Below are 19338 nucleotides of genomic sequence, written 5' to 3' on the forward strand. Positions count from 1 at the left end.
AGAGAATAAGATGGGGGATTATTTATTCCCCTACAAGGTTACCCCAGAGTGAACACATTCTTCAGCATCTTGTCGCATCTTTTGTCAGCCCTTTCCATTGAGCCTTCTCTAAATTTAGACATCTGTTTCTCCTCTTAACTCTTTAGGTATAGAGGTGACAATAAGTCTTCTGTTATTATTCACCCTAGGCTTTTGTACATCATATGTACCTTTGTAAATAGTTTCATAATTAAATCCTCTTAACTCAGTTTCCACCAGGCATGGTGTCTTACACCGGTAATCCCAGCACTTTGGGAGGTTGAGACAGGCAGACCACTTGAGGTCAGAGTTCAAGACTATCCTGGCCAACATGGTGAAACTCTGCCTCAACTAAAAATATGAAAATTAGTCAGGTGTGGTGGTGGTGGGCGCCTGTAATTCCAGCTACTCAGGAGACTAAGGTGGGAGAATCACTTGAACCCAGGAGGCGGGGTTTGCAGTGAGCTGTGCCACTGCCCTTCAACCTGGGCTACAGAGCAAGGCTCTGTTTCAAAAAAAAAAAAGCTCATGTTGATGTGCCGTCTGTTTTTTCTAGTACCTGACCAATAACTATATCCATTTTATAGGGGAGGAAACTGAGGAAGAGAAGTTAACTATTTTGTGTTTAAGGTCACTCAGCTAATAGCTGAGCTAGGATTCTAACGCAGACAGGCTTGTTTCAGAGCCCATATTTTTTATTACTACTTTGTAGCCGGAAAATGATAACTCAAAAACGCTGCTTTTGCTCAATAAATAATTGGGCCCAAAGAGTTAAGCAATATTTAATCATTAAAAAAGTGTGTATAGTAATAGCTACCACTTTGCACTATCATATTCCTAAGATTCTTTAAATCTCTCATTTTTAAAATAAATATAGAATCCTGCTTTTGTTTTGTATTCCTTTGGTTTTTCTCCTTTGTCCCTTAAGTTGACCCATTATGCTAATGCCATTTTAGGTTAAAATTGCTAATGTGATATATTTAGGATGAAGTTCAGGGAAAGAATTTTAAAATAAATAATATAGAAAACAAATTGTTTTAAAGCACTTATATTTATATTAATATACTCTATTGAAGGGTGGGATATGTAGATATATTCTCTGTAAGATAAAACACTTCACAATAGAATAATCAGTCTAAAGTATGTTAAAAGTAGAATATTTATTAATAACAATTGAATACACATGGTTATAAGACAATATAATTTTGAAAAAAATACTATTAAGAGATTCTGGGGAAGGCCCAGGAAGTCCTAAAGGAGGAAAGAGGAAAAAATATAAAATAGTAATAGAATGTAGACATATTATATCTTTTTTAAGGATAGGCTGTGATTATACTGCTACAGTAGCTTTTTTTTTTTTTTTTTTTTTTACTTAAAGAGTGCTTACTATGTATTTACTCTCTTCATTTTATAATTTTAATTAATCTTTAAAATAACACTTTACTTTGTAACTTTAATTTTTAAATAACCCCATGAGGTAGGTACAATAATCACAGTCTGTATTTTAGAAATGAGGAAAGTAAGGCATAGAGAGAAGAATGAGTAATTTACACAGGGCCACATGGTTAATAAGTGGTAGAACTGAGATTCAAAACCTGGCAGTCAAGGTTCAGATTCCGTGTTGTGTTCTTAACTACTTTTTGTATTGCCTAAGTAATGAAATGATGACTACCAGCAAGTGCAGGTACTCTGTAACTGAGACAATTAAAATATATGTGTCACAGTTTGTAGGAACTAGAAAGTTTATAGTAAACCATGTGGAAGTAATGCATGAAATTTTTGCTTGGCCAAAGCAAAAATAAAAATATAGGAGATAAATTAGAAATGTTTAAAAGGATGAAAAGGTGAATAAAAGCCATGCATTTCCTTTTTCTCCTCTATTCAAAATATTTAAGATTGATATCTTGTTCTACCGTTAACTTAAAAATTATTAATTGCCTATGTTAGTTTCTTAGTATTCTCTTAGTATAACAAAGGGTGACAAACTGGTTGGGTTACAACAACAGAAATTTATTATCATACAGCTCTGGAGGCTGGAAGTCTGAAATCAGACTGTTGGTACGACCATGCTCCATTTGAAACCTGTAGGGGAGAATCGTTTCTTGTCTCTTCTAGCTGGTGTTTGCCAGATATCATTGGTATTCCTTATCTTGTAAATATATCATCACTTTCTGCCTTGCTTGTGACATGGCCATCTTTTTCCTGTATGTATGCTTTACATGGTGGTCTCTTCTTTATGTAAGGAAACCACTCAGATTAAGGGCCCACCCTACTCATGTATGACCTTAGCTTAAATTAATAATTACATCTGAAAAATCCTATTTTCAAATAAGGTCACATTCTGAGATACTGGAGATTAGGACTTTAGCATATCATTTTGGGGGAGACAGTCAACCCCTAACATTGCCTCATAAAATTAGAAGTTTAGAATTTATATTATAGAATTTTCTTTATATTAAAGAATTTTATATTTTTTATCTTTGAAGAAAAGGGGAAATTTAGAAGACTTTCTAACTCTAGTCAAGTAAGATTTGTTTAGAGACGTTTAGTGCATTTTCTTCACTTATAAATATGTCAGAGGGTGAAGTTAATTTCTCATAGAGTTTTGGGGATCTTGTGAATATTTGTAAAATGTTGTGAAAACTTGTTTTAAAAAACTTCTCTTTTAATCATGATAGTCACATAATTAGTTGGCACCTTGAAGTTGTATGCCTGTGTACCTGAAAATAGACATTAATTACAAGTAGTAGCAGACATGCAAGAAATTAAAACAATTTTAGTTAGGAATATCAAAGTAGTTTAAAAAGGTTAAATATTTCCTGTGCTTCAGGAATTGTTCTCACATATGACATCCTTAAACAATTCAAAAACATACCTCTCTTTTCTCTCTGTCTCTCTGTGCATATATTGAGTATATATATATTTAAACTTAAAAGCACTAATATCTATCACATAAAATATATATAAAACATGTTTTATCTGTTTTATAGAATATATAAATTTTAATTTTTCCTAAATTACAATTTTAACTTTAATGCTTTGAGACTTAAATTTTAATATAAATACATATAACTGTGCTATATATACCTTATCATATAATATTAAATGTAAGCTTATATATTATAATAAAATTATAAATATAAACACTATGTAAATATGTAAATAACACAAATCATATATACCATGTTCATATTATTACATATAATTTTGCTTCGATGATTTTAAACTAATTTTAAATAACTTAGGAATTGTTTTTTAATATGTACTTTTTAACAGGTTATGCTATAATTATGCCTTGGTCTTATATCCTCAGAACAACATTTTATGGTTAGTATCTGAAAAAATGAACTTTATAATAGGACTTAGTGTTTGTGAAGGTTTTAGGAAACAAATACTTTGTATAGAAGAACGCCTGTATTTTTGACATCATAAGAAATGGGTGAATTACTGGGTGAGAGGGTTTTTTTTTTTTCCTTAGATTACAGTTGGGTGCACTATTTCCATAAATAGAATTAAAATTTAATCCTGCTTTGCTTTTAACCTGGTTGCTAAAAACCTCAGAGCCAAATTCAAAACCCCCAATGTAACAGTAATGGTGTTCTTTACAAATGCATTGTATTTTTACACTGATATTTTAATTTTATTATTTTATTCCGTATTTGATTTTAAACAATCTTAAGTTCTTGTTCCCAAGAAGTAGAATTTAAATGAATTCTGAGAGATGATTAAACATAATTTATAGACAGTAAATGGCCATCATCATATACATTGGATTGGAGAAAAAAATATATAAAAGCAGAAGTTTAAAAGTAGAAGTTTTCTTTAAAGGATATATTATATATATGTTGCATGAAGTAAATACAAATGTTGGTATTTCTGTGCCTGTGTGATTTTTCCTCCTCAGTCTTCCTTTGACATCCACCTGCCTTCTACAAATTTTCAACCACAAAAGGGCAAAAATACCATACATAAAGCCAAGGCAAGAGGGGAACTGGACAGTTTAGATTTGTTAATTCATTTATGATAATGATTTATAATAATATAAATCATATAATATAGGCAAAAAAAGATAACTCCAAGTGATGATTAAACTTTTTATAAATCATTTACCCTAGCAGTGCTTTGCTTTTTCACATTTGAACACTTGGGTTGAGCAATAATGAGGCTAGACAGACAGATAAAGATGTTTATATTTTTGTATTTTTAAGGACCTTCTCTGGTGGTTAAAACAAAATTCTACAGAGAAGCATCAGAAAGCCCTCAGATAAGCTGTAACACCACTGCGTTAAGAATCACAGTTTATGAATAGCACTCAAAACCATCTACATAGGGATACTAATACTTTGAATAATGTACATTTATGTAAGTTACAGTGAGGTCTGGTAATTCCTCAGAACAATTTAGATCATTTTAAAAGTAATCATCTTTTTATGCTTTGCTTTGAGCAATTGCTAATCTCGTATTCTTTTTAAAAGGATTATATTGACAAATTGGTATTGCTATAGATACTGAGTTGAGACTTTTAGGTAACCTCAGAGGATATATTGTTCAACAAGGCATATCTTCATTTAAGGAAAGCATTTGACTGTGTCTGTGTGGTGTGTGTGTGTGTGTGTGTGTGTGTGTGTGTATATATATATATATAAAACAATTTTAACTTGAATGCTTTTAGGCTTAAATTTTAATATAATAATATACAACTTGTGCTATACATACCTTACCGTATAATATTAAATGTAAGCTTGTATATTATAATAAAACTATGAATATAAATACCAAGCAAATGTGTAAATAACACATAAATCACATCACATCCACTATGTTCATATTTAAATTTATAGACAGATATGTGTATCTACCTCCCTATTAAAATATGTTTTTATATGAATATATATATTCATTTGACTTTTTAATAATGTGTTCATTTTTTTGTTTTCTGCTTTTCATTTTTTAAAAAAATTTAAGAGCATCTGAGTGTGCATATGTGTGTATGTGTTGGGTGAGGGTACAAGAGATATAGTATATATATAAGTATATATATTTGTGTGTGTAATGTGGTTACCTGCTATATAATAATATTGTTAACTCAATTTTGGGGTAATTGAGCAATAACAAAACTTGTTGATAGCTTAAGTTAAGCTCACTAGTTCATATGTCGATAACATAGATTTGCATCTTATTTTCTTATTTGGCAAGTTATCAAACTTGGCTAAGCATAATTTTCATTAAAAAATACTTCATATGAGTGATTAAATACTTCATATGAGTGATTTAAAAATTAAATGAGTGTCCATATAACACACTTAGAAATAACAAGTATTCATAAATATCATTGAGATTTTTATTAATATCACATGCTTATTTGTACTAACTGAATTTATATATGATATAAAACTCTCGTTAGATATAATAACTACCAAAGACAACAAGATGAATACAAAGTTAATTTGTATTTGAAAACAAAAAGACTGAAGAAAATTTTGTTAATAGATATTAATGATTGAACAGTGTCATGAAACTTAAAATCTCATTCCATTTTAGGTTTTTTAAAACAATGGAATTATATCAAATACTATTGTTTTGCAGTATTTTTCATTTGTCTGTCCTTCAACTAATACTTGTTAAGTATCTGCCCAAGTGCTAGGGATTTAGCCCACGTTTTACGTGGATGTATGAAAGGAGGTGTAAAAATTCTGCCCTTATATGGGTTGAAGGAATTATATCCATTTATTAGGAGAGAAAATGTTTTGTTCAGGTTTGATAACTCTTTTCAGGTATACCTGGCATACCTGTGACTTTGTCCTCAGTAGGACTTACAGATATTTTCAGATCACCTTAGAATTGTTATGGAGAATACAAAATGTTGCACATGGCCATTACATTACAATTTACATTCAAACTTAAAATGATCAGAGTCCAGAGTCACCACTAAACCTTGTGTTATTTAATGTATTAATAAAGAAGCATAAATATATATAATTATATATATATAAAACTATAGCTCTAGTTTGTTTTTTTAAAAATATTTTGATACTTTGTTGTTTCAATTTGTTTTTTCTCATAATTCTGTATTTTGTTTTGATCATTCCAAAACATTCCGAAAAGCTAGTTCATAGACTTCACTACAAAAATGGTCAGTGGCACCAAAAACAGTTAAGAAGCTTGTGATCTAGTGGAATGGGATTTATCAACTATAGCTTGAGATTTAAAAGGCTCTTCCAGTGAATGTGTTCTGTATACTTAGGTACTAAAGGCAAGCTTTCAACATTTTTTTCTGTTCCCACTACCTGATGGATGTTATATTACATGGTCTTATCAAAACCAATGGTTTAATTCAGAGCATCTGATTGTGTGTGCACATGTGTGTATGTGTTGGGTGAGGGTACAAGACGTAGTATTCAGTGTTCTCCAGATGATTACTTTTTAAAATATACAGGTAGATATATGTATCTATCTCTCTATCAAAAAACACTGTAAATGTAAGTTTAACCTGTGTTTGTGATCTTTATTAAATATGAAAATAGTGCCACTTTTTTTCTATAATTTTTACGTAATAATATTTTGGGCTGATTTCCAGAATGTGGTGAGATGGAACAACACTTATTGGGGAAAGCTATTCATTTGACTTTTTAATAATGTGATCATTTTTATTTTGTTTTCTACTTTTCTTTCCTTTCTTTTTAAAAAAAGAATCCTGATGTCCATCCAAAAGAAACAACTCCCTCATCTACTTTCACTGGTATTCGACCTGCACGAGTTGTATCTTCAACTTCTGAGGAGGAGGAAGCATTTACTGAGAAATTTCTTAAAATTAATTGCAAATATATTACCAGTGGCAAGGTAAAGAATGACACTTTAGAGAAAACCTTCAATCATGCTTCAGTTATTACTGACATATGATAGTTTTGCAGTTATATTTTAAGTGATCAATGTTAGCAAATGCTTGAATACTAAAAAAAGGTATTGGGGATATTATTATTTTGGGTTAGTATGGATGCTGTTTATAACTTAGAGTCTGGTGATCTATTGTAATTGTAAAAGGTAATGGGATATAAGTAAATTGACTAGAGTAGGGCACAGCTAATTTGCTGTTGGTAGGGCATTTCAAAAGCATGAATAAAATGACCTCTACTGGGTACTGTGTGGAGTGTGAACTTCTGCATACTTAGTATGACACACAAATAAGAAGATAACTAGTATTTATTGAGTACCTACTATATGCTGGAAACTATTTGAGGGTGTCTTCATTATTTTATCAACTCAAAACAATCCTATGAAATAAGCAGTAGTATTTCCTTTCCACAGGGAAAAACAAAACAGGAAAGGTTAATAGGTCCAAGATCTCTCTATAATGGCCAGAATTCAAACCTTGTCAGAATCTACTTTATCTACTGCACTTTGCTGCTTTTCTAAGCAAAAACTTTTAATCTGAAAAGGGAATATAAATACAGTAAACAAACAGAGTTGGAAAATAAACTCCAGGCTTTGCTCAAAAAAATGTGTATAACATGATAACTGCCTTTAGAAGTCAAAAATGAGAACTATTTCTCTATAGGCCTAATTCATAAATTTATGAGTATTAGAAATACATATAAGCATTTATTGGTATGCATTTCCCCTTAAATATTGTTTCAGATGCATCCCAATATCTAGATATGTTGTATTTTCATTTTCATTCACTTCAAAATATTTTCTCTTGGTTTCTTTTTTGACCTGTTTGAGAATGTTTCATTTTTCTAGATAGCTTTCTTTTACCAATTTCTAATTTGATTCTGTATGATCAGAGGACATACTACTATTTGAAAGCCTAATTTATTTAGACTTGTTTTATGGTCTAGACTATGATATGTTTAATAAATGTAATGTGTGCATTTTAAAAGAATGTGATATCGTTGGGTGCTGTTGTTGGGTGGAATATTCCACAAAATGTCAAATCAAGTTGAGTGATAGTGTTGTCCTGTATTTCTGATTTTCTGTCTGTTCTATCAGTTATTGACAGAAGAATTTTGAACTATCTCATTATTATTGTTGATTTGTCTATTTTTGCCTTTAAGTTCTATCAGTTTTTTAATGTATTTTGAAAACATTATTAGGTTTAAAAATGTTTAAGATTCTTATGTTGCCTTGATTAATTGTTATTATGAAAGATGTTCTTTATTCTTGGTAATATTCTTTGCTATGAAATCTACTTCGATGGATACTAATAAATAGTTAATTTAGCTTCCTTTTGATAAGTGTTAACATGGTTTATCTTTTTCCATTCTTCTATTCATAGCCTGTCTTTAGAAAGTGAGTTTCTTGTCATTAGCATATAGTTAGATCTTGCTTCTTTAGATAATCTCTGCCATTAATTTAGTATGATTACTGATATGGTTAGGTTTGAATCCACCATCTTGCTATTAGTTTTTTGTTTGTTCTTTCTGCTTTCTTTCACATTGAGATTTTAAAAACAGTTTTTTTCTCCTTTGTTGGCTTATTGGCTGTAACATTCTTATATTAATGTCTGTTTAGAGTTTATAATATGTATCTTTAATATGTCACATTCTCAGTTTAAGTAGCATGATTTTATATATGCCACTTTCCATATAGTTCACACACCTTATAACAGTATACTTTTATTTCCCGCTTCCAGCCCTTGTGTTCTTATGGTAACACTTTCTGTTTCTACATGTTATAAACACCACAATAAATTGTTATTTTTGCTTTAAAAAGTTAATTTAAAATCATTTTTAAAATAAAGGTAAAGTCTATTGTATTTATCTACTTACTTATTCCCTACACTTGTCATTCCTTTTTTATAGATCCAGATTTCCATTTGTATCATTTTTCCTTTTATTTAAGGACTTCTAAATTTCTTACAGTGTAGGTCAGCTAGTGATAAATTCTTTCAGTGTTTATTTGCTTTGAAAAAGCCTTTATTTTTTCTTATTTTATTAAATGTTACTATCATGTTTATGTATATTTGCAAAATTATTTATAAAAAAGGATCCCTAACTTTTTAATTTTATGCCATTTTATCCCTTTTTGGTCCATTGAATATTTTTAAATTAATATACTTTCATTTTTAGAACAGTTTTAAGTGGACAGAAAAATTGAGCAGAAAATAGAATTCATATTTACACTCTCTGCCTTTCCCCAGTTTCCCTTATTAACATCTTACTTTTGTGTGCTATATTTGTTTGAATTGATGAACCAGTAAGGAAAGCCTATGGTTTATATGTAAGATTCTCTCATGTTGTATATTCTGTGGGCTTTAACAAATGTATAATAACATTTACTGATTATTACAGTATTATCAGATTAGTTCCATTGGTCTAAAAATTCTCTATGCATCATCTTTTCATTCCTCCTTCCTTTTCTTTCCCTGAACTCCTGGTAACTAATGGTCTTCTTATTGTCTCTATAGCCTTTTTATAGAGTGTTATATAGTTGGAATCATAGAGTATGATTGTGTGAATTCATATTGGCCTCTTTGACTTAGAAATATGTGTTTAAGGTTCCTCCATATCTTTTGCAGCTTGACACCTTATTTCTTTTTACTAAATTACTGAATAATATTCAATTGAGTGGACATACTGTAGTTTATCCATTCCCCTACTAAAGGACCTCTTGATCACTCTTAAGTTTTGGCACTTATAAATAAAGCTACTCTAAACATTCATGTGCAGGTTTTGTGTGGTAAGGTTTCACCTCATTCGGGTAAATATCAAGGATCATGATTGCTGGATGGTATGTGAAGACCGTTGTTATCTTTTAAGAAACTGATGAACTCTCTTCTAAAGAGCCTGTGTTATTTTGTATCCAATAAGCAATGGGAATCCCTATTCCACAGCTACCACTAACATTTGATGTTTTCAGTGTTTTAGATTTCAGCCATTCTAATAGATCTGTAGTAGTCGTAACTCACTCTGTTAGAAATTCCCTAGTGACATATTATATTGAGCATCTTCTTATATGCTAATTTTCTACCCATATATCCTCTTCATTTTTGAAAGATATTTTCACTAGGTAGAATTTTCAGTTGATGGGTTTTCTTTCTTTTCAGAACTTCAAAGATGTTACTCCACTGTTTTCTGGCTTGCATTTTTCTGAAGTGAGATTTTACATTATTTTTATGTTTGCTGTACTGTTAAAATATGTGTCTTTCTTTGGTTGCACTTATGATGTTATATTTATCACTGATTTTGAGCAATTTTATTAGGATGTGCCTTGGTATATTTTTTCTATTTGTTTTCCTTGGGGTTCATTTAGCTTGGTTCATTAGGTTTATAGTTCATATCAAATTTGGAAAATATTTGGCCAGATTTCTTCAAATATGTTTTGTCTTCCATCCTCTCTTTCCTCTTCTTTGGGAATTCCAATTCTGCATATTTTAGGCTGCTTGACGTTGTGTCTCACAGCTCCCTCATACTCCATTTTTTTTCCCTCTTTTTTCATTTTGGATAATTTTAATTGCTTCTCTTTAAATTCACTATTTTTTTTTCTGCAATGGCTAATCTGCTGTTAATCCTATCCAGCATATATCATCTCACACATTGCAGTTTTTCTCCCTGTAAGTTCATACTGGGTCTCTTATATTTTCCTTATCCATACTTACTGTGTACAATCTTTCTTCTATATTGTTGACTGTGGTTTTAATAATCATTTTAATTTTTTTGTATCAATTCTTTCATCGCAGTTGCTTCTGGGTCTGTTTGTGTTCATTGATGTTTCTCTTTAATGCAGTTCATTTTTTTCTTTTTCTTTACATGCCTGGTAATTTTTGATTGGCTACCAGACATCATGAATTTTGTGTAACTGGATACTGAATATTTTTGTATTCCTACATATATTCTTGCACTTTTTTTCTGGGATACAGTTATTTCTTGATCCCTATCATGGCCTTTTTTCCTTTGATGATCACTTGGTAATGGCTTCTTTGTAAGTTTTGTTAGACAGGACCAGAGTGGCCTTTAGTCTGTAGCTAATTTTTCCCCTTACTAAGACAATACACTTGTAAGTATTCTGAGGCTTTGTAAATACAAGATTTTTTTTGCTCTAATGTTTAGTGAGAACATGAACTGTTCTTGCTCTATGGACACTGAGTACTGTTACTTCTGCTCCTTTCAAGTACTCTCTTATCCTTGGATAGCTGCTATACATGTAGGTGGTAATCAGTGCTCAGTTCAAAGCTTGAAGGGAATGCTTTTTAGACCTCTAAAGCTTTCTCACTGAACAGTGCTCATTTCTGGGTTGTTCATTTGTTTTGCCTTTTTTTCCTCTGCCTGTGGACTGAAAACTTTATCCACTCAGTATGCTTGGGTAATCAAAAGGCTGATCATATTTGTTTTTCCCTTTATACAGATATCACTGCCTAGCATTCCAGTATCTGAAAACAGTTATTTCACTCACGTGTGTGTGTGTGTGTGTGTTTATTGTAGTTTTAGGCAGCATTAGTTCTTGGCTAGAAGCAGAAGTTCATTTGATATCTGGATAAAAATTTTATTTAAGGATTAAAGCAGAAATAAGGTTATTGACAGGATTAGGAATGATCTGCAGCCTAATGTTTTTGGAACATAATCCCTTGTTGTAGGCTGGCTCTATGTATTTTGCTGCACAGAAGGAAATAAGCAGGAAGTGGTGCTTTTTTCATGGAAGTCTTTTCTTTTTTCATCTTTGTACAAGTGATTGTAGTAAAGGCTATTTATGTAACAATTATGAAAACTTTTCAACAATAACTATAATGGTTAAGTTATTGTGAATTTAAGACTGAAAAAATATCAGTACATGCTTTTGTCTTTGCTAGGGGGGATTCCCAGATTATAGTAATTTTATCTGTTAGTATTTACAGAAATATTGTAATTGAAGTAATTTTTCTTTTGCAGATAGACTTTATTTTCTTTTTTTAACTTTATTTTCTAATAGAAATAATTTCTCCTTAGAAGATTAGTCAGGTAATTGCACATAAGGAAATGGAAGTTGTTAATACAAAAGGATAATCTATGCTTAAAGTTTCTGAAGGTCATGTGGATTAAGTAGATACTTTAATTGAAAACATCTTGCTCATAATAGTCTTAATATAAGGCTGATAATATGTAGGAATTATGAAACATTTTAAAAATAATGAGAAGGGAGTGCTTTAGCATGAGTTACAATTTTCAGCTTGGTCAAATGAATTTGAGAATTTACTTTTTCAAAACATTTTCATGAATTTTTTTTGAAGAAATGTTTCTCTTGGCCAACTTTTGGTTTATGGAAAATGCCATCTGACAGATTACCTCAGAAAGCCCCAGCTGTATGGGAACTTTGATTTTGTAGCAGAGGGAAAGAAACTTGAAGAATATGTCAGTGTGTCTTTTCAATAATAGCACATAAGGGACATTCCTGGAAAGTAACATTAGCAGATTCATCAGTCTAGTGGATAGGGCTTCAAACCCTTTCTAATCCAAAAAGTAGAAGCATGATTTTGAGATGCTTTTCAAATGACTTGTATAGTACCAAGATTGTAATGTTATGTATATTGAGAATTAAAAGCATTATCATTGTACTGGGGCTTTTCTGTCATACATAGCTAGTTATCACTGACTTTGTGAAAATCTTTCTAAAAGACAAAATGTAATACTATGCTAGTGAACCAGATAATCAGTTAAAACTAATGCAAATGTGAAATTTATGGAATTAGTAACCTGAAGTCTTTCAGAGAATTTAGAGTTTGATTTTTTTTTTTTATTTCTAGCTGATTGTTTGTTGTTTTTGTTTTTTAAATAAGTTTACAAAAGATGAGAGAGGAAGTTATGAAAGATTAGAAACCTTAAATTTTTGTTTGTTTGTTTGTTTTTTACATCGCGTGTACTCTATTTCTGTTTATCTACATCTTGGATTGTCCCTGACAATGTAAATGTTCTCTACTATATACTTTACCATCTCTCATTGACTTGAGTTGGTACGTGACCCAGGAATACAAATTGATGTGTATGGATCTCATTAAAATATTAATTGAAAGAAAAACAGGCTGTGATTTATATAAAGTTACTCCTTATTTATGTGGTCCATGTCCTCAACTAAAAAAGGTGCTATTTAGAGTTTTGTATTGATTCGTTCTCCCTCAAGAAACTGCACACACATATATACTCTTCTCTTCAATATTGCATGCATTTACTGTATATGATATTGAACATCTGAAGTAGCTTTTTTTCACTTGTGATTGGATGACCATTTTTAGTATATTTACTTTTTATTTGATCATTTTAAAGGCAATATAGGCCATAACTTAATTTTTATATTCTTAAACCAGATAAATTCACAGAGCTTAATATGGACTTGAGAGGAGGGTGTGATGCCAAATCAATCAGGATTGGAGTTTTTCTTTCCCTTTGGATAAGAAGCTATTTAGTTTATTTTTAAAATTCTTTCTGGTTCTTCATTTTTACATTTACAGGATATATAGTGGACTGGAAATTTGAAAATGAAATTAAGGAATGTTGTGCCCTTGGGGTGATTATAGTTTGTGACATGGATACAGAGGGATAATATATAGCATAAAGCATGAACTACCTGGACTTCAAATCCTGGCTTTTTAGGGCAAGTTTACAGATGTTTCTCAAAATTACCTTCTCTATCTGTAAAACGAAAATGGTTTTACGCATCTCAGAGCTATGATTGTGAAGATCAAATAAGCAATATGCATAAAAAGCATGATACATATAAGTATTCAATAAATATTGCTATTATTATGATCAGCTGCCTGTGGACCCTAGTTGGCTCATTTATAAAATAAGAAGGTTGAACTTTGCCGATTTGTATCACCATTTATTTATTTATTTATTTATTTATTTAATTTTTCTTTTAGATAAATTCTTACTCTCTTACCCAGGCTGGAGTACAGTGGTCTGATCTCGGCTCACTGCAACATCTGCCTCCTGAGTTCAAGCAATTCACATGCCTAAGCCTCCCAAGTAGCTGGGATTACAGGCGGATGCCACCACGCCCAGCTAATTTGTGTTTTTTAGTAAATATGGAGTTTCATTCACCATGTTGGCCAGGCTGTTCTGGAACTCCTGGCCTTAAGTGATCCATCCACCTCAGCCTCCCAGAGTGCTGGAATTACTGGCTTGAGCCACTGTGCCTGCCCTATATCACTATTTATATAAATATATTTAAATGTCATAGTTTTCATTTGAAGTTAAAAGTGTATATACTGTATGCTTTAGATATCATGTAATCTACCTAATTTTACAGATGAAGAAATAAGCCCAGAGACTCCTTACCCAAGGTCACAAATCTAGGTAGTAGCCAAGTCAAGTGGAAACAGATTTTTTAAAGAGATGTTTAAAAGATATATTTTTTAAAATAATATAATGGATTGGATCATCAACAAACATACTAGTTTTGAGTCTGCACTGTATACATGGCACTGTATTTGGTACTTGCAGTGAGGGAATAACACAGTAAAGCAGTACGCAAATTAACATAAAACATGGTGCATGCCTTGCACGACTTTATAGTCCCTTCTTACCTTACTGAAGTTATCTTTCTGATATGAGATAACTCAGTATTTTACTCAGTTTGAAAATTTTGTTTTCTTACTTGATTGTCTTTGGGGGAATATAATATTCTACCTCTCCTAAAGAAGATGATTTACTGGGAAAACTTGGGTTTTAATAAAAATGCTTTCATGAGAATGCCAAAGTTCCTGAGTGTACTATTTTTATATATGGCCTAACATCAGAAGAAAATTAGTAAAAATAGACAGTTTTTGAAATTTCAACCTTGAGGATTAAATGTTACTTTCTTTTTTCATCTTAGGGCACAGTCAGTGGTGTGCTGCTAGTTACACCAAATAATATAATGTTTGATCCACATAAAACTGACCCTTTGGTTCAAGAGAATGGCTGTGAGGAATATGGCATCATGTGTCCAATGGAAGAGGTGATGTCAGCTGCAATGTACAAAGAAATTTTGGATAGCAAAATAAAGGAATCCTTACCCATGTAAGAGTGGTATTTATATTCCTTTGCAACTTTATTGTATCTAGATAGTTGATGCTTGTCTAATACCTTAACTATTTTTATTAGTTTTCTTATAGCTGCCTTTTATTTTGTCAATAATGAAACAAAAATAGGTGCATTACTGAAAAGATTATTCTTAATTTACACCTGGGACAGTTAGGAATTATCTTAGATTTGTATTTGTATATGTGGTCAGAGAACCAGGTATTTGAAAAGTAACCTATAGTGCCCATTTAATTCAGTGTTTACCAGCCTGTTTTATTCAGACACAGCTTCCAGACTTCTAAATTATCCCAGTGAGTAGTCACTGTCGAGATAGTGAAGTGACTGAAGAGGTGGGATTTTGGAGAGGCCACATGAGCAAAGACCTGACATTGCTGTGGGCAAGACAGCTCTTTAAAAAATTTGTTGATTTCTGTGTTTGCACTGTTCTCTCCTAGTATAATATACAGTATAAAGTACAGGGAAGATAACCTACAACTTGCTCAAATATAAAGAGTTAACTTTAGAATATACTGGTCAGGGGATTTGTGTGATATGTTGAGATTGCTGTGAGACTACAGTTTGGACACAGCTTTTAAAAGTAATATGCTTGTCCAAAGTAATGTCCAGAAAGAAAAGGAGGAATGAGAATTAAAAGGAGAAAATGATAAAAGATAGGTATACAAAGAAGGGAAGTAGAAGTACCAAGGAAGAAAATGATATACTAGGAAATAACCTCCTCATTCCTTCATACATGACTAGTAAACATTTTTAAATTATCTTTAACTGATACTGATATTTATATCCCTGTATTAGCCCGACTGAATGATAGCTGTTTTAAAATTAACCCTTGTGGGGCAGAGCAACTTACAAAGGAAAAAGGGAACACGTTATTTTTGTTTCTGAGGAAGACTAAATGAATTGGTAGAACATCTGTGACAGAATAAAATCCTTTACTCAAAAACTCTCCACTGTACCTTCCACCCAACAGATATTATTTTGACTTGGTAGACTAATCTTTAGAGCTGCAGATAATTCCTATAAGGTGTTATTACCCTCTGTATTAGTTACATTTGTTATATTTGTGGGTCATCATCCAAGGCCAGTTTCAGCAAATAAGGATTATTGGGGGTGGATAGTGGAATGAGACAAAGGTAAAAGAGTAAAGGATTAGATTCAAGGAAGAAGGAAGCTTTATATAAATATACATATGGAAAAAGAGAGAGAGTCATTGGTGAGATTGTCTTTCTGTTGTCCTCCTTTTCTTTCTTTTTCTCTTTCTCTCTCCCTTCCCTTTTTCCCTTCTTCCCTTCGATGGAGTCTCATTCTTCCACCCAGGCTGAAATGTAGTAGCACAATCTGCAGCCTCTGCCTCCTGGGTTCAAGCAGTTCTCCTGCCTTAACCTTTTCAGTAGCTGGGAATGAAGGCACCCGCCATCATATCTGGCTAATTTTTGTATTTTTAGTAGAGACAGGTTTCACCATGTTGGCCAGGCTGGTCTCGAACTCTGACCTCAACTGATAATGCTGGCCTTGGCCTCCCAAAGTACTGGGATTACAGGTGTGAGCCAGGGCACCTGGTCTTGTTGTCCTTTTCCATTTGTGATATGGTACTTTGGGATTCTCTTATTCTGAACAATGTGCAGCTAATTTTTGTATTTTAGTAGAGATGGGGTTTCACCATGTTGGTGAGACTGGTCTCGAAGTCCTGACCCCAAGTGATCCACCTGCCTTGGACTCCCAAAGTGCTAGGATTACAGGCTTGATCCACGGCACCTAGCCTTTTCCATTTGCAATGTGGTACTTTGGGATTCTCTTATTCTGAACAATCCATAACTATTCTACAAGGATGCTGTAGAGCTCTTCCCTTTCAAATCACTGTTTTATTATTCACTGTCATCTGGAAAGTATCTCCAGGATTTGATACAACCATTTAAAGATATTTCTTAAAAAAAAAAGTCTTTGAATTCTTTAAAGAAATTCTAAAAGAAATATTATTTCTTTAAAAAGAAATATCTTTAAATTCTGCCTTATGGATTGATTAAAAACAGTATTTGGCACCAAGTCAGATAAATAAAACCAGTGGTTTTACAGAGTAATGTCATGTATGGCAAAAATGAGGTATAAGATTTGATTGGTTTTCTTCTGTCTTATGCTCCTTGGGAGATTGATTTCCAAGGTATTAGTCTGGAATTAACATTCAACAGTAGTAGCATCACTGGCATAAATGTTTAGCCTTTCAGCATACTAAGTCCGAAGGGCATGACACTTACCTAAATATATATCCTGTCACTGTTGTTATATTTATCTCTTACCTAAGGGTCTTCTAATTTTTTAAGTGGACAGATAAAATTTCTCAAAACTGGCCCTGTTCTAACACCCTGTAGATGCAGTTTGAGTGCATCACCAGTAGATGACACTATTGCATATTTAATAACAAACTAGATTCTTGTGTTTCTTAAGGTGAATCAGATACAAATGCAGCAGAGATATTGGCTTAAACTAATTAATACTTTTTAAAAATTATCCATCCCAGTTATAGAAATTATGCACACTTATTACAGAAAAATTGGAAAATACCAAAAACCAGAACAAGAGAAAAAGAGTTACCCAGCTTTACCATTCAAAGATAGCCAATTGTTTTTGTGTTGTCTTACTTTCCAGTCTTTTCTATTCAGCATATTTTACATGGTTCTCAAACTACATATGTATAAATATTAATACTTTTTTCATTAAGAATTCATATAATTTTATTTATCACAAACTTCATGTAACCATCATTTTAAATTACCAACTTATATTCATGGTATAGGGGTTTACACTCCCTCTTTTTAAAACTTAACTTTTGAACATTAGTGTTTACATATACAAATGTCATTAAACATGAAAGTCTAGACCAAGTTATGAACCATTCATTTGTCTAATTTCTAAACTTTTTACCTGAATAAGTTTAGAGGTGTTAAAGAGTATAGTTGTTAGCCTGGAGATTTTCTCTAAAACTTTTGCTTAAGTTCTATTCAGATTGGCTTTAAGCCTTACATTTGAGCCATATATTTTAAACTTTATTTGAATGTAAATAAGCACTGCATTTGTGTATGTGTGTGTGTGTATATGGAAATCAACGTATTTTTACTTTATTGGGAGACTTAAAGTTTTAATTAAAAATTGACCTGTTTATTTTCCATATTCCATCAATGAGTAAATTTTAGTTTAGAATTTTAGCTTTACCCAGAACTTACGTCATCAAGTTCACTTCAAGCAGATTACTTGCAAGGAAATCTTACTTTGATATTTCCCAAATGTTAAACAATTGATGTAAAAGTTTGACATAATTAATTGATTTATAGAATTACTTGGTCTATAAACTTACTTATTTGGTCATATATGAGTAAATCAGATTTTTTATATTCAATGGAGATACTTGCTACACCCTTTAGTTAAAAGGTATTTTTAGTGATGTTAATTCAGTGTTCAGTGTGTGGAAAAGAAAATATGACAATTTTAAAAGTCTAATTATTTTTTATTTTGTTTAATGGCAGAGAAATAGATCAGCTATCAGGAAGGGACTTCTGCCATTCAAAGAAAATGACAGGAAGTAATACTGAGGAAATAGACTCAAGAATCCGAGATGCAGGTAATGATAGTGCCAGCACTGCTCCTAGGAGCACTGAGGAATCTCTTTCTGAAGATGTATTCACAGAATCAGAACTTTCCCCTATACGAGAGGAGCTTGTCTCTTCAGATGAACTGCGACAAGATAAATCTTCTGGTGCGTCATCAGAATCTGTGCAAACTGTCAATCAGACTGAAGTAGAAAGTCTGACAGACAAATCAGAATTGACTAGTACTCCTGGTCACTTAAGATCTGATACTGAACATTCTACAAATGAAGTTGGGACTTTATCTCATAAAACTGATTTAAATAATCTTGAAATGGCCATTAAGAAAGGAGATCAGGTTGCAGATAACTTTCAAGGAGTATCAGGCCCTAAAGAAGACAGCCCAAGTATAAAAGGTAATTCAGACCAGGATTTTTTTCTTCATGAGAATTCTCTACACCAAGAAGAGAATAAAAAAGAAAATATGCCTTGTGGGGAAACAGCAGAATTTAAACAAAAGCAAACTGTTAACAAAGGAAAACAAGGAAAGGAGCAAAATCGGGACTCAGAGACAGAGGTAGAAGAGCTACGCAAACTCTGGAAAACCCATACTATGCAACAAACTAAACAGCAAAGGGAAAATATTCAACAAGTGTCACAAAAAGAAGCTAAGCACAAAATTACATCTGCTGATGGACACATAGAAAGTAAGTGTTATGGAGTAAATAAAGTTAGTTCATCTGATTGTATGG

The 19338-nt window shown here is 32.0% G+C and overlaps 1 protein-coding gene across 9 annotated transcripts in view; it reads left to right on the forward strand.

The window, feature by feature from the left end:
- Positions 1-19338, forward strand: part of OXR1 (oxidation resistance 1) — a 479036-nt gene that overhangs the window by 416414 nt on the left and 43284 nt on the right. For all 9 annotated transcript variants that reach the window (XM_017528983.1, XM_017528986.2, XM_037738704.1 and 6 more), the window contains 3 exons: positions 6709-6858; positions 14803-14987; positions 18527-19293. In XM_017528983.1, the coding sequence (XP_017384472.1) occupies positions 6709-6858; positions 14803-14987; positions 18527-19293 (1102 nt within the window). The remainder of the gene's footprint in view (positions 1-6708; positions 6859-14802; positions 14988-18526; positions 19294-19338) is intronic.

This window comes from Cebus imitator, unplaced genomic scaffold, assembly GCF_001604975.1.
Source record: "Cebus imitator isolate Cc_AM_T3 unplaced genomic scaffold, Cebus_imitator-1.0 Scaffold56, whole genome shotgun sequence".
NCBI classification, from domain to species: Eukaryota; Metazoa; Chordata; class Mammalia; order Primates; family Cebidae; genus Cebus; species Cebus imitator.